Source organism: Podospora pseudocomata, chromosome 3, assembly GCF_035222375.1.
Source record: "Podospora pseudocomata strain CBS 415.72m chromosome 3, whole genome shotgun sequence".
Lineage (NCBI taxonomy): Eukaryota > Fungi > Ascomycota > Sordariomycetes > Sordariales > Podosporaceae > Podospora > Podospora pseudocomata.
In genome coordinates, this window is record NC_085887.1 from 1,765,880 (window position 1) to 1,780,695 (window position 14,816).

The 14,816-nt window shown below is 53.9% G+C and overlaps 5 protein-coding genes across 5 annotated transcripts; 2 read left to right on the forward strand and 3 right to left on the reverse strand.

Moving 5' to 3' along the window:
- Window positions 1-143: 143 nt before the first annotated feature.
- Window positions 144-710, reverse strand: QC762_305010 (uncharacterized protein; the record flags this gene model as incomplete). Its single annotated transcript, XM_062888796.1, has 4 exons — window positions 586-710; window positions 321-529; window positions 216-265; window positions 144-163 (listed from the first exon to the last, which is right to left on the reverse strand). The coding sequence occupies exons 1-4, from the start codon at window positions 622-624 to the stop codon at window positions 144-146; spliced, it is 318 nt and encodes a 105-aa protein (XP_062744707.1). The 5' UTR covers window positions 625-710.
- Window positions 711-1,073: 363 nt separating this feature from the next.
- QC762_305020 (uncharacterized protein) lies at window positions 1,074-2,081 on the forward strand (the record flags this gene model as incomplete). Its single annotated transcript, XM_062888797.1, has 1 exon — window positions 1,074-2,081. One exon carries the CDS (start codon window positions 1,074-1,076, stop codon window positions 2,079-2,081), a length of 1,008 nt encoding a protein of 335 aa, XP_062744708.1.
- On the reverse strand, window positions 1,096-4,427 carry QC762_305030 (uncharacterized protein). The gene is made up of 2 exons (XM_062888798.1): window positions 3,890-4,427; window positions 1,096-3,795 (listed from the first exon to the last, which is right to left on the reverse strand). The coding sequence occupies exons 1-2, from the start codon at window positions 3,903-3,905 to the stop codon at window positions 2,894-2,896; spliced, it is 918 nt and encodes a 305-aa protein (XP_062744709.1). The 5' UTR covers window positions 3,906-4,427; the 3' UTR covers window positions 1,096-2,893.
- Window positions 4,428-5,905: 1,478 nt separating this feature from the next.
- Window positions 5,906-11,542, reverse strand: QC762_305040 (uncharacterized protein; the record flags this gene model as incomplete). Its single annotated transcript, XM_062888799.1, has 3 exons — window positions 5,906-6,891; window positions 6,913-7,135; window positions 7,211-11,542. 3 exons carry the CDS (start codon window positions 11,540-11,542, stop codon window positions 5,906-5,908), a joined length of 5,541 nt encoding a protein of 1,846 aa, XP_062744710.1.
- Window positions 11,543-12,639: 1,097 nt separating this feature from the next.
- On the forward strand, window positions 12,640-14,038 carry YPT31 (Rab GTPase ypt31; the record flags this gene model as incomplete). The annotated part of the gene is made up of 5 exons (XM_062888800.1): window positions 12,640-13,104; window positions 13,188-13,200; window positions 13,287-13,676; window positions 13,772-13,852; window positions 13,908-14,038. The coding sequence occupies exons 1-5, from the start codon at window positions 13,084-13,086 to the stop codon at window positions 14,036-14,038; spliced, it is 636 nt and encodes a 211-aa protein (XP_062744711.1). The 5' UTR covers window positions 12,640-13,083.
- Window positions 14,039-14,816: the final 778 nt, after the last annotated feature.

The following is a 14,816-nucleotide window of genomic DNA, read 5'->3' on the forward strand; positions in this document are numbered from 1 at the left end:
TGGCTGGGAACGCAAGCAACACAACCACGACTCCAGCACCGAGAATGGCAATATGTTCCAAAAACCCGGGTATATTTTTTTACCTTCTTCTATACAATAGTAATACACATGAGATCGTGGGCATCGTCCGTCGCTCCAAGCAATCATTTTTTCTTCTTGTGATCTGTGTACGGTTAGCATGCTGACCTTCCGCCGCAACACCCAGACCAACATACCGGGAGCAGAGTTCTTCTTCTTGGGCGCACCCTTCCCGCGCGCTTTCAGACTGCGACATGTCAGACCACACAAGCATCCCAGCTATCCCAATGCCGAAAACCCACAGAGAAACATGTTCGAAACGGTCCAGCTCCTTCTCGTCGTCAACCAGGAGGTGAAGATCCCTGAACTCGGCCTGGAACTCCTGCATGGTCCATATCCTTCGTGGGTAGTATCCGGCGAGGGCGGGGCCCTTGAGGCGCTGTCTCAGGATCTTGTTGCCGGCGCGGATGCCGTCGGGGTTGAAGGTGGTCTCGAAGAGCTTGCAGCGAGCCTGGGGAGTCGGGGTTAGTGACCGAGGTTGACAGGTGGATAGCAGAGTCTTCTCACCTCCATGAGCTGCAGTAACCTCGCGCGTGGGACCGACATCTTGCCGTTACGTGGACGATTTGTCGCAATTCGAGCCGCTCTTTTCGAGAGTCGACGACGCTTGACGTTGAGAGATCTTTGGCGATAAGTGTGGGCCCGCCAATCACAGAGGCGTTAAGAGTGGGGCGGCAGATACCCTTGTCTGCAGCGCCAAGATATCTTTCCATCAACCTTCCCGCTACCCTTGGGACTTCTTTCAAAAGCAGGATAGTTTCATCAACCTCGACTTTCACAGCGACGGCAGCGTTTTCTGCTGAGGAAATCTCATTTTCTGCTTGTAAGCCGCTCATCTCACAACGTTGATTCTTTGGCCGCCACGAACATCGATCCTAGCGCGCATTACCTGACTCTCAAAGCAGACATCAAGGTTCTCTTCACCAACAAACACCTCCCTCTCTCACCTCGAACCTTTTCACATCTCAATCAGCAACCACCACCACACACACAAAATGTCCAAAAGAAAAGCGCCCGCCGCCAGCAGCCCGCCCACAATCCAGGACACCTCCGCCCGCCCCCCCAAACGCCAAAAACCATCCTCCTCCTCCTCAGCGCCGACCCCCTCTACCTCGGCCCCAGAATTCTCCCCCATAACCCTCTGCACAAAATGGACAACCCCCACCCTCCCCTCCCACCTCCCCCCCTTGCCCCCCATCCTCTCCCCCACCCTCGAAACTGCAGCGCTCACCCACTCCGGGCAAAAAAAATCCCCCTCCGACCTCTCCTACGAGCGCCTAGAATGGATAGGCGACGTCTACCTCGAGCTCATCGCCTCGGAGCTCATCTTCGCCACCTTCCCCTCCATCCCCGAAGGTGAAATGTCCCGCCGTCGCGAGCTCCTCATCCGCAACTCAACCCTCTCCGCCTTCTCGGTCCGGTACGGCCTTGACAAGAGAGCAAACTTCCCCAGCGAGTTCAATCTGACAGGCAGACCGAACGGCAGCACGGCCCACGCCAAAAAGAAGGAGAAGGCCCTGGCGGATATTTTTGAGGCGTATGTCGGGGGGGTGATAAGGTCTGATCTTGTCAATGGGTACAAAAATGCTGTGGTTTGGTTGAAGGCGTTGTGGGGACCGTTGTTGAAGGCGGAGATCAAGGTTGAGGAGGGCGGGGGACGGATGATCGACAAGGAGCAGAATCCGAAGGTGAGGCTGGAGCAGCTGATCGGGGCCAGTTGTGTCAGGATTGAGTACAGGGATTTGCCTGGGACGGGGGAGAGGTTTGTGGATAAGCAGCCGCAATTTGGGATTGGCGTGTATTTCACGGGGTGGGGGGAGGAGAATCTTTTGCTGGGGGAGGCGTGGGATTTTGGCAAGAAGAGTGCCGGGCACAGGGCGGCGGAGAAGGCTTGTGGGCATCCGATGGTGGTGGGGAGGTTGGTGGAGAGGAAGAGGGCTTATATGGCCAAGAGGGCCATTGAGAGGACGACGGAGGAGGAGGAAGGGAAGGGGGAGGAGTGATTGGGGAAAGAGGTGTGTTGTGTGTGAAGGGTTCATGCATGGTCATACACGTGAAGTGTGCCTACTGGCGATGACACGATGTGGATGGATGAAGTAATTTGATACCGCCAGAGAACCAATTCGTTTCCAAAATTCATTGTTTGTCATAAACGCATCACAATAACCACCCGCCGGTATCAAGTTATCTAAGTGTATCTAAACATATGTGCAAAGGGAATGTGTTGACAAAAGAATGTGAGAGCATCTTTTCGGCTCCTGTGGTGTGTGGTGGTGTGCGCGTCTGTTGCTGTGACAGCGTGCCATTTTCAGGCAGCCTTTCTGTTGCTGCATTGCAGGTGTACTTCCGGGTTTTTGTGGAGGTTGGAACTGAGGCGGGGCGTGTTGTTGTTTTCATCAGATTTGATGGGTGAATGTTTTGAAGCGGTACATAAGATGGCCACGATGGCTTGACTGAAATGTGCCTGCCTGCTCAGGAGATCCCTACTTTCTCGTCTGGGAGAAGGATTGGGGGATCACTGGCTTTGGAGGGTCGTCCGTCGTGGCTTTTGGTGTAGTATGATCGGGTTTGGTATAGGGGGCTTGGGCTGGGCCCCTGTCTCGATGGATGGCCGCTTGATGATGATGCCCTTGACGCTTGTGTTGAGGGCTCGTTTGGCGCTGCTGTCAGCCGGTAGCTGTAGGTAGCAAGCTGCCGTGGGCTGATCTACCTCGTCCATCCAAAAGGCAGGGCCCAGAAGGAGTTACGTCTCATCCCTCGCAATACCGGTCCTGTGATCCCAGCAGCAAGAGACCGTCTCTTGAAACGCCCCTCCTCATCTCGAAGGCAGTATCTTCCGAGCATACTCCCTCCCCAACCTGAACAACCCCCTCACGTGATCCTCAAACCTCCTGTCCTTCCTCTTCCTCATCCAAACAAGCAGCAGAACAAGCAGAAGCAGATCAACAGTAAAATGCTTCACCGCCCCCCAAAACCCCCAGCTCACCCACGCCCCCAACCCCCTATCCTTCTTCGTCCTCCACTCCCTTCCCGTAGCAATCTGCTCCCTCAACGCGGCGATTTCAGCCGACAACCTCACAATCGCCCGCTCCATCCTCTTGGACCGTTTATCGCTCCTCCCCCTAAACCCGCCCTCATTCTCCTCCCCATCCTCCCCGGCCAGCTCCACCATCCTGGCCTCGCTCTCATCCGGCTCGCTCATAGGACTTATAACCCTCATCGGCTGTTCCTCCACCCTCCCTCTACCAAACCGTCTGATGACCTGCGTAAAGCCCGCCAGCCCCCCTCGCCCCTTCCCCTGCTGCTGCCCCCCGTTCCCCCCCTCCCCCATTGAACTCCCCCCCTCCTCAGAACTAGGCTCATTACTCCTGACCTGATTCCACACAAACTCCAGCTCACTCACCAGCTCAAGCGCATTGGGCGTATTAGCATACCTATGCATCGTCTCGATCAACGCCTCGACGTAGCGGCGTTTTGCCTCCGTCCGCGACAATCCCGTCTGTGACTTCCAAGCATCCCACTTGTCTTGCTCCCGCGAGAGTTCTTCTGGGTTGGGGAAGGAGGACGAGGTTGGTCGCTCCATAACGCCGTCGACGTCGCCTTCCATTGCTTGTTTGTAGAGGCCGTAGAGGCGCATCCGGTCGGTCGGTGGGGGGCGGGAGGCGCCGGTTTTGGGGATTTTTTTGACGGTGGCGAGGGCGTGGACGAAGACGCGGTCTGTGGCAGAGGTTGTAAGTGGGTGCGTGTATTTGGGGTGGGAGGTTGTTGATGTGGTGGTGATGGCGGAGAGGGGGGGAGGAGGAGGACGTACCGACTGAGTCTGACATGTTGAACTATGATACTTGCCCCGCCTACCTGGCGAGGTGAGGAGGACGAGGACGAGGACGAGAACGAGGAGGGGGATAAGGAGGAGGAAGTAGGAGGAGGAGGGGAATGAGGATAAGGATAGGCAGAAGGAAGGGTGAGGGTTGTGAAAGGGTGATGGATAATCTCGAACGATCGAATGCGTTGGCAATGGGGACGTTTATCGGAGTTGGGTTGAGGATCCAAAGGGTCGGCGCATGTGTGGCTGGCTGAATTGATGGTATGGTATGGCGGCGCGGCTGGGGGTTGTTATGGTGTCGTCAACAAGCACAGCAACAAGAAAGAAGAAAAGACCAACAACAGACATTGGGCCCTAGTATTATCATTCCATCTGTCTTCTGCGCCAAGTTATGGAACCAAAAAGTGTATTAAATGAGCTGTTCTCGTTTTGGTGATGCCATGTTCATGTTTCCCCACATTGTGTTAATTGGGCATATTTGCTGGAGACGAGACACATCCCATCCATCAACAGCGGCAAACTGGACAGGTGGGTGAGTGGTTGTGCCTCGGCACGCCGGGCACGGGTCGCGCGAGCGCAAAAACGTTCCGCGAACCAAAGGGGATCCACTTCCCCACGGAGAAAACCCCTGGAAAACAAACCCGGGGAAGATCTTTCAGTGGGCTCAGGCATGTGATTGATATCCGTGCCTTACTTTGCCCAACCACAACCATACCCATTCATTTCCTTTGTTTTTATGCTTTGTGCTTCTGGAAAACAAAATGGAACCCTTGACAAAATAGTCCAACCGTGTCCCTACTTTGGGCCAGTCGATCGGTTTAGTGGTGTTGTTCGCATAACCGGTGGTGGTGTTTGGGGTTAGATGGCCCGCGGATGGTGACCGTGCCAATGATGCGAGTTCCGAAGGTGTGTCCTGTAAGTCAGAGATGGGCCAGGGGTCTATCGGTGAATCAACCTAACCCATTGCTTACCCCGGATTAAGCCATCCATGATGTTTGACATGGCTGCATGCCTTGGTATATATCTGCATGTAATCTCCGATGACAACACACATGGCATTCAGCGTCTATGTAGGACTTGACCGGCAGCATGTGAAGTGCCCAACGCGAGTCTGAAAAAGACTCCGCGTTTTGATTGCTGTGTGAGAGCTTTACAACCATGTCTTCATCACTTGGCCTCCACGCAGTGAGAACCTTACATGTACATCCCATGAGTTACAATCTATCTATTTCACACCCAACACACAACAGCTAATCCCAAACTCCCAACCCCTTTGCTCCTCCCCTTCCCCAAAGTTGAGAACGAAATCAAACTAAGCTAACACACAAGAAAGAAAGACTGAACGCACGTGTATAACCCCCCCTCCCCATCCTCCTCCACCTTCAAGTCCAGAAAAAGTCTCCTACCAACTCGTCCAGTCCTCTTCCAACAAACCCAACACAGATCTGATGCGCACCACCCTAAACGGTACACCATGTTCCCCCGCTCTGGAGAAAGTAAGGCAACCTTGAAAACAAGCTTTTTATTGCCTCAACCCTTCCAGCCGCCAAAATCTCTTCCCTCACAGACCATGCTTTCTCTTCCCTTTTGCCTCGTCCAACTTTCTGATATCAAATGCTGAAAATGCTCCCCAAATCATACTCAGTATGCGTACAATAACTGACAAGTAAAACTCCGCCATGGTCCTCAATACCATCCGTAAGCGGCGCTCAAAACAGTTCTCCCCCACCTCACATCAGTCTCTCCCTCTCTCTCACACCCCCTCCAGTCCCACTCAGCAACCCCCTCAGATAACTCTCCCAACCTCCTTCTCTCCCCCAGCCTGATTCTCCTCACATCACTACCCGACAATCCGCTTTCCCTCCTTGCCCTCCCTCGCAGCAGCAGCCTTCAAAGAGCAGACAGCAGGCGTGAATATGCGCGTGGTGTCAGACGTGGCGTCAGACGTGGCATGGTTGGGATCGGTGAATACCTCCCGCCCAGCGAAGTGTTTTCACCCTGCTCCTAAGAAGGCCTCGCCTTGTTGGTTCCGGCACGCTTCCCGGTCTTCGTGGTGGTCTTGGGAGCAGGGGCGCTGCCGCTGGTCGATGTTGAAGACGGAGGCTTCAGTGTCTTGCGCCGTTTGGTGTCGCTGGGCCGAAGAGGAGGGATCGTGGTGCTCTCTTCGCCAGCTTGGTTTGTAACTGTGCCGCCGACCTTTCGGTGTGGGGGAACTGCTGTATTGAAGAGCCTAGGGACGGAACCCGCGGTGGGAGTTGCCGTTGGGGGCCTCGTGCCGGGGGTGTTGTGCTGCGAGATGGGCGTCCTGGGCTGTGATGTGGGAGTCGTCATTGCGGGCCTTACGCCCGGGACTTTTGGCACCGGAATAGGCGTTGCTGATGTTTTTGGAGGCTTCGAGGTTGAAGATCTGAACGGCAATGCAGACGCTTTGCTCTGTGCTTTAGGCCGTGAATCCGCTGCTGTCTTGGTCAAAACTGGCAACACCTTGATCATCGTTGAAGTTGAAGGCTTGCTAGCCGAGGAGACCGTCTCTTCCCCCCTGATTGCCATGCTAGCAGTCTCAGACGTCCGCCGCTTCTTCAGTCTGTGGAACTCGGGCGCTGGAATGGTACTCGGTGTATCGTCCTCCCCGCTTACGACGATCGAATCCCCTGAAGCCGAATCTGGTATTCGAGGCCGCTTACTACGACCGGCAACCGAACCCACCGTTATCGCCTTCGATTTAGGAGCAGGCTCCTCAGAAGGGACTGTCTTTTTCAATGCCCGAGATGCTGGCGGTGGTGAGGAGATGCGCATTCTAGAAAATGCAGCGCTGGAAGGTGTATTTTCAGCATTGTAATCAAGAAGCTGGACCTCGCCCATAGCAGCGGTCGGCTGTGGGGTTCCCGAGTTTTTCAGTATTGACTTCAACGGGGTGCTGAGTCTGTTGATCAATCTCATCGGTACCGGCATACCCAACGGGGTTAAGGCAGGTGTCGTTGAAGCCTCAGCTGGTGCCGTTGAAGGCTTAGTGAGTGTCGTCAAAGTCACAGTTGGTGGCTCCTGCAACATCGGAGGGGGCACGCTGCTTTGATGGTAGGAAGAGCTAGCGGCAGTCCGCGAGACTGTAATGGGTGACTGTCCATATGTAGATGGCTGCGGTTGAGCACTCCCATCACCTTTGGCTGCACTTCCCCCGACGCCTCCACCGGCCTCAGTCCACGCCGGCCAACGTGGGGTTGGCGGTCCCAAGTCCTAACCGGAGCCGACTGTTGATCCCTTGTGTTGACCGATGCTGAGTGCACCAAAGATGTTTCGCCATGAATCGACCGTTATATGTGAAAAGCCACGCCCCTCCTCCTCCTGGTCCTTGTACCACTCCGTGGTAGGTCGAAACCGATACTTCATGTACTGTGAGCGTCGCCCATACCTGTTGCGCCAGAGGCGGGCTTCTTCAAAGAGCCTGTTGGTACACTTGGATGGGGGCCCGTCGTCCGACAAGGGCCGCCCTGTCGCGCGAGGTGGGTGGAAAATGATGCGGGCGTCTTCCTCATCCGATGTCTCAGAATCCCGGATACCCATCTCCACATCGTCCTCGTCAGTAACTGGATCCGTGGCGAGCTTCACCCTTTTGAATCCTTTATTGGGTCTCAACATGCTGGTACGCGGCGCGGGAATAAGTTTCTTAAACTGGAACTCGGTGCCCAAGGCTTGGAGAAATAGAGCCACCACATCAATGTCGTGCGGAGATTGGCATTCTTCCGGGACCATGTAACCCCCAAGCCACACATCGGTCAACCTGGTGCCGGGATTCCTTTCCCCTGTATGCTCCCGTACATGCTTGATCAGTTGCCGCTGCATGAACGTAAGCTCGCCCTCGGTGGGCTGACGGTCTCCAAACCTCCTTGGGGCCGCAGGATCCCAGATGATAAGCTCGGCGTCTGTCCACGGTCTCTTAAACGCATCACGTGGCCGATAAAAGACGAGCCAGGGGTGTCGTTTTGGCGTGCGGTCGTCAGGCTTGTTGTCGGGGTCCCACTCGTCGGGGATGGTATAGAAGAAACCGACATAGGTATTGAACCGCGTGATCCCATGCCTTCCTCCCCATGGAAACCCCCATTTGAACCAGCTCGAGATGGTGTTCCAGTGCAGTGTGAAATCTTCGTAATGATCGCCCATGTCGCTATCGGACCACGAAACTGGAAACCCGAACAAGATCCAGAGACTGGAATTCCATTCGCTTGGCCCCACATCTTTCAGCATCTCAGCAAGTGAGTGCTGTGATATGCGACTAAAGCACTCGCTGGAGACCTCGTGCATTGCGAAGGCCTGATACACAGAAGCAGGGGCTGCAGAAGAGGTGGCGGCTGGTGCTATACCTGCGCTCTCAGCAACAGCGTGGGCTTGTCCGGATTGCTCGGCCTGCGTGTTGCGAACACGGTAGTGCTCCAAGGTGCCCTTCAACACGTAGTCTGAGTCATTGATGGTGCGGCTGGTGTACGTTGGAACGGCGATTTCTCGCTCGCCTCTTTCAGACCGACGCGCTGTTATGGAGTCGTCTGTACCAAGAACGTAGAAGTGGCGGAACTGATCCAATCGCAGTGTTGACCAGTACCCAAACCAGTTGACGAGGCTTTGCTCGTCATTGGGGTCGATCTTGTCAATAGCATAGACCAGCGTGGCGCTCTCCTCGTTGTCACCAACAGGCGGGAGTTTTCGACGTCTCAGGTCGTCCAGCTCATAGGCCTTTATAGCGGCAGTAAACCGGCTCTCGCAATCTTCCTTGCTTAAACCTTTCAAGTTTTCGAGAATGGTAAGATTGGCCGTGCTCTCCATCGCTGCTGGGGAGGCTAGCAACTTGGCTCGATCATGCTCCTTCTCCTCAGCCAAGTCCCTGAGGTAGGCTGCAAAGTCCCATGCGGTAACAAGACGACATGTTGTGGATTTGGCAAAGTACATCAGAAACCAGTCGATGATTTCGAGGGCTCGAGTTGGTTCCGCTACCAGAAAGCTTGGGGTCAATAATATGGCCGCCCCTAGGGGAAACAAGCGCGTGAGCTGGAGTTGGCCGGGAGGCACCACAGAACTTTCTTCCAACAGCGAAGTTGTTGATGGATACATCGGGAGCTTGCTCATCGGCTCTGTAAAGCACCAAAACTGATCATCTCGGCCAAGTAAGAGATGTCGCAGATTCGGGAGCCTGTGCAAGGTCCACGCCATCAACTCATGTACGATTACCACACCCGCTGTCTCTTCTGAGCTGAGCTTGCTCTGGAAGGCATACCAGCTCCCAGGATGGTCACTTGTGAAAATACAGCAGTTGGGCTCACATGCACGGAGCCAGTGAAATAGCAAGAGACGAACTTCCATCTTTGAGTCAGGAAATGCCAGGAAGAAGTTATGTGTCGATGCGGGCTTCAAGCTGGTTGGTAGCAGCCTCTGGTAGTCAAAACCGAAGAACTTTTCCATGATCAGTTGCCGGTTTGATGACTCCTTGCCAGCGCCAGGCGGCTTGGGTGGCACATCCCGGGGTGGCGGCAGCAGGGCCAGGAGGGGCTCGCGTGGTGTAAATATGTAGTACAAGAGCTCAAATTCAGATGGACCTGACGCTGGAAGTCCCCTGAGCTGAACGGCATTCCATTCTTCACACTTTGACGGGTATATGAGAATGCTGTAGTCTGGCTGAGCACAAAGCAGTCCCATAATGCCGGCTCGTAAAGAACTCGCCACATTGTGTAGCCTTTGTTGGTCAGTATTAGAACTTAAGCCGCCAAAGGCCAAGCCAGTTTTAACCATTGAGTGCAGTGCGGTAGCTACCGACGTAGCAAGGCAACTGTGGTCAAACTCCAAGCTCTCCGTGGCTAGAAACCTTGCATACAGCTCATCACGAGTCCCATTAGGTAACCCGTTGAAAGTTGTTTGAATACATTTGGACCCAGGCTGGGGCTTGCCAAACCTAACCCGCTTTTCTGAACAGGTATTGCGTTGGGGTATGATGGTAACTGTTGGCTCAGGAGCAGACAATGGGGGGGGTGGGGTAGGAGGCCGAGCAGCGAGAGATGCTGCAGGCCGTGGAGTGGCCTCAACTTGATCTTTTTGCACAAGAGTATTATCGTCCAAGTCCATGGGATCCGGCTCACGGAATTCGATGACGCTGTTCACGTCGTCATCCCATCTCACCGACTTCCGCTTTTTCAAAGGGGGCCTTGAGATTGGTGCCGTGTGTGCTTGTGGTGATGACGGCAGGCATGCTGAAGGCGGTGGCAGGCCCGCTGAGGCTGGTGCTGGGTCAATTGTTTTTGGTGAGATTCCTCCCGACGTTGCTGTGAGGCCTGCTGAGGTTGCCGGCACTAGGCCTGTCGAGATCGGTGCAAGGCCGGTCCAACTGGAGGAAATGGGTGCTGTTATGTCTTCTGGGTTTGACTCCAGCTCCATCGAATAGTCGCCAACAAAAAGGCTGTCGTCTTCCGGTAGATCCGTCGGTTGTGCAGTTTCCTTGGACATCTTTCTCGCTGCAGCAGGCCCCTCGGTCAGGGGGAAGAGCGCCACCTTTGAAGGGTCAGGGGCAATGTCTTCCCTAGCACGGCTACGAAGTTCGGCCAATCTCCCAAGATGCATGTTGCTGAAGGGCTTGGGGTCCTTTGCGGGATTGGACATAACCTCCTCAATGACAGGCCGTGGTTTCCTTACTTTACCGCCAGTAAAGATGTTCCCCGTCTTGCTTTGGACGGTCTTTTGGGTCGACTTGCGGGCCGTTGTCTTTTGGCCCGACGGCGCTCTTATACTAGATGCGGCACCCTTGGAACCGAGGTTTGATTCCTTGGTCTTTGATTTTGACGGGCCGCTCACGTCGTCTTTACTTGCTTTTCTTGCAGTTCCCTCGTATCCAGTGGTCGACGGAGCTGTAGCCTGCCGTTTCTTTGTGGAAGATGATGCCAGTGGGTCGGAGGTCGCTGCAGGTTTGGCTAGTTTGCCTGGGAGGCTTGCTGGCCTATCCTTGTTTGGTTTTGACAAGGTCGAGGACTTCAGAGGCTTGGACTTTGTTGGCGATTTGGGAGCAGTGGTCTTAATAGGCCTTGCCACGCCCTTCTTATAAATCGAGGTCGAAGATGGTTTTCGTGCCTTGGGTGGCTTGGGCCGAGGGGCCGACACTTCCACAACATCGCCATCCTCACTCGCCTCATCACTACTCGAATCATCTTCTGGAATAGCACTTGATTTGGACGATGATGCTGGCAAAGGCTCGGTCAAGGGAAGGCCCAGCCGGGCGCGCTTCGCATTACGAAGATTGTGCCTTTCTCTTTTCTCCCGCTCCTTTTGTTGTTGAACTGCAAAGTACCTGTCGACATCAAAAGGCTTCTCTTCGCCAGCTTCTTGCTTGGCCTTGGTCTCAGCCCACTGGGCAATCATATCATCACCAAAAATCTCTGCGGGCTCCCAAGTGCTGTCCCAGAACGGATCAAACCGGGTAGCATCCCACTGAACGAGATAGTACATGATTCCGTTTTGGTTTGGGCGTTCAGCCAGAATCGATTCGACGACATACTCCTCGTCGTCGGGGGGAGGGATTGTGGATGTCAATGAGATGGCATCATCGTCGCTCTCAGCCGGGTCGTCGTCCAGCCTCGATGGCCAACTCTCCACGAGGATATTCTTGAACATGGTGGGCAAGTGCTGTTGGTGCTGGCATCAATGGTCGATGCCCGAAGGCTCTTGACCATGCACCACCCGGTGGAGCTAGTTCTAGCAATTTATTTGGGCCAGATATGTGCGTGGTGTGAGATGCTACACTCAAGTTAGCATTTGATGCAGACTGCAAGGTAGGTGATGGTGTTTGAAGTTCGACTCAACTCACCAGGAGAATCGATTGATCGGACGATAGGTCGGTTCGATGTGCTGTGATATGGGATGATTTATTTCCACGCACCGTGAAACAAATGATGCCCCACGAAGGTTTCCTTTGATTCGTTTGCTGTTCACTGAAGCAGATGTGAGATGAAGTTGAGAAGCGACCTCAGGAGTGTGAAACAATGAGACCTGAGGTCCCACTAAATAATTGCTAGGGGTTGGTTGCTGGGTGAAGCTGCCCCACCATCACAAGTATCACCAAACAGGCAAGAACGGCCCTTCAGTATCAACCCCGCTCTTCAATTGGATCAGGATTTGGCTATTGCCCTCAGGAGAGGCAGGAAAGGGCCACCCAAGGCAGCGCGAATTGGCAGCTTGAGGTGTTGCCTCAGCAATGGCCCGGTCATCGACACCAAGAACAGCTTCGCTCTGTCTTGCAGGGTTCTTTTGTTGAATATCATTGTAGGAGAGACCACAATAGCTCATGCCGCAGCAGTAAAGCCTCTTGGACATCTGAATAATGTTTTTGATGGAGAAATAGCCAACGCGCGGATCCAATATCAAAAGACCAGAGCCTTGAGCTCTCACAGCATAGGTTGATGTGTTTGGGTCTCTGAAAAGTGTACACTGACCTCAATTTTTGAGTTGGCTAGTGGCCGCCTCGCACCACAAAAACACCGAAAAAGCTTAATGATAACACTTGCAAGTTCTCGCTTTTTGTGATGCTGTCAGCCTTGATATTTGTCTTTGCACATCAACCATGTCGTCGGTATCTGGACGTGGGGAGAGCCGATGCTACCCTTGTAAGTTCAAGCTTCAGCACGTGACATCCCCTTTGCAGTGCATGGTTCAAGTTTGAAGACCCCGGCTTGTCCGAGTCCCGAGAGTGACAAGTGCACTGGGCTCCGCTACGGATTTGACTGAGAGATGCTGTGTCTTTGAACAAAGTATTGAGAGCCGGACCTTTATTCAGGTTTTCCCGTCACTTTTCCGACAGACCTCCGGACAAACCAAAAGAACCTGGAAGGGCCAAAGATAGACGGCAGCAAAGCCCGCTATCAGCCATCCTAAAACAGGCGCCGAACACCGCCACTTGTTCGTCAGCTGGGGCGCTCGACCAACTGCTGGACCGAGACCCACTGGCCTGAGCCGCACCGCCCTGCCCTCATTGACTCCTGGACGCTGCTTGCCTGGGCGTTTGAACCTGGTATTTGGCATCTGGCTGGCTTTGGCATTCCGTCTTTGTGCACTTGCATCAACGAATCCAGCTTCGACCCATCGACCGAGACAACCTCCCCGGCACATTTCAGATTCCAAGAAACCACTGCACCCTCACCTCTCACCTCATCGCAGCCATGGCCAACGACGAGTACGATGTAAGTCTTTCTCCCCCGAACCTCGTGCCTGGGAGCCCCTTGATGGACATTGCGCTGACGAGACCCTCTTTCCGGTCGATTAGTTCCTCTTCAAAGGTGCCTACCAACCTACCTTTCTACCTCTCCCGACCGCGCCCGCGCAACAACAAGACACATTCGCTGATGCTGACCTTTTGCTACAGTGGTGTTGATTGGAGACTCTGGTGTCGGAAAGTCCAACCTGCTCAGCCGGTTCACCCGCAATGAGTTCAACCTAGACTCCAAGTCGACCATCGGTGTCGAGTTCGCCACGAGATCGATCCAGGTCGACAACAAGACCATCAAGGCTCAGATTTGGGATACTGCCGGTCAGGAGCGGTATCGCGCCATCACTTCTGCCTACTACCGTGGCGCCGTCGGCGCTCTCCTCGTCTACGATATCAGCAAGAACATCACCTACGAGAACGTAACCCGGTGGCTCAAGGAGCTGCGGGATCATGCCGACAGCAACATTGTCATCATGCTGGTGGGAAACAAGAGCGATTTGCGACACCTCAGAGCTGTTCCTACAGATGATGCCAAGAACTTTGCGGGTATGTTTGCGACGCCTCCCGAGAATAATATGGGTGCCTGGGATGCGCCGGACATGGACTGACGTATGCTTTTTTTTCTGTTTCTTTTTTTGCAGCCGAGAACCACCTCTCTTTTATCGAGACTTCGGCCCTCGATGCGACCAACGTTGAGCTTGCTTTCCAAAACATCTTGACCGGTACGTCATACCTGACCTTTTTGCACAACGACATACACTGATAGTCTGGCTCCAGAGATCTACAACATCGTATCGACCAAGAGTTTCGCCGAGGAGGACGGCAAGAAGTTCGACCCAAGGGAGGGCGGCACAAACATCACGCTGAGCCAGGAAGGGCCAAAGGGGGAGTCCAAGGGTTGCTGTTAATAGTGGGCGGATATGATGATTACATGGCGTCACTTTATGTCTGATATGAACGGGGACGGGGATTCTTATGGCCATGGGGAGAGGATATGGATCTTGCTAAGCCTCCCGGGGATGCGTTCTACTAGCTTGTTTTTGTTGTCTACTGCTTTTACATACCTTTGCTGGTTGTTGGGATTTCTACAAATGGGGTTTCCGTTTTCCTTCGACCATCATTCAGGCATGGTTTTACGAGGCAGTTAGCTGATTGAACTGGGATAATACATTTTACTACTACTTACCACATTGTGATGTCTTGCGTCACCGGGTCATTGTATCAAGACATTTTCTTTGCGGCCGAGACGTAGGCCAACTTCGGATGCCCCTTTTTGCAAAGGCATCACTCAAAATACTTTTTTTCGTACCCTTTCTCCATCTGTCATTTTTTTTTAGTTTCGTTTCATGTTCCAGGCACGCGCAAGGTCCAAAAATCGGGTCTTGGCTTCTCGACCTTCACAAGCAGCGGCGGCGAGGCCCCAGTGGCCCCTTGCTCCATACGGGAGTACCCCTCGCTCACCGCCTTGCACCAGGCGACGCTAAGATAAGCCTTATCTGGAGTGGGGCCGCGAATCAGTGGACGAACTTTTTTTTGTTGGCTTGCTGCAGTGCCAATTGATGCTGCAGGCGACTGGCATCAACAGGAACAATAACTTTTTTTTTTTGGACAAGAACTTTGCGACCGACGACAAACAACTCCCCACCCCGCCACCACCACCCACTTTGACGAAGGACGTTTGATACC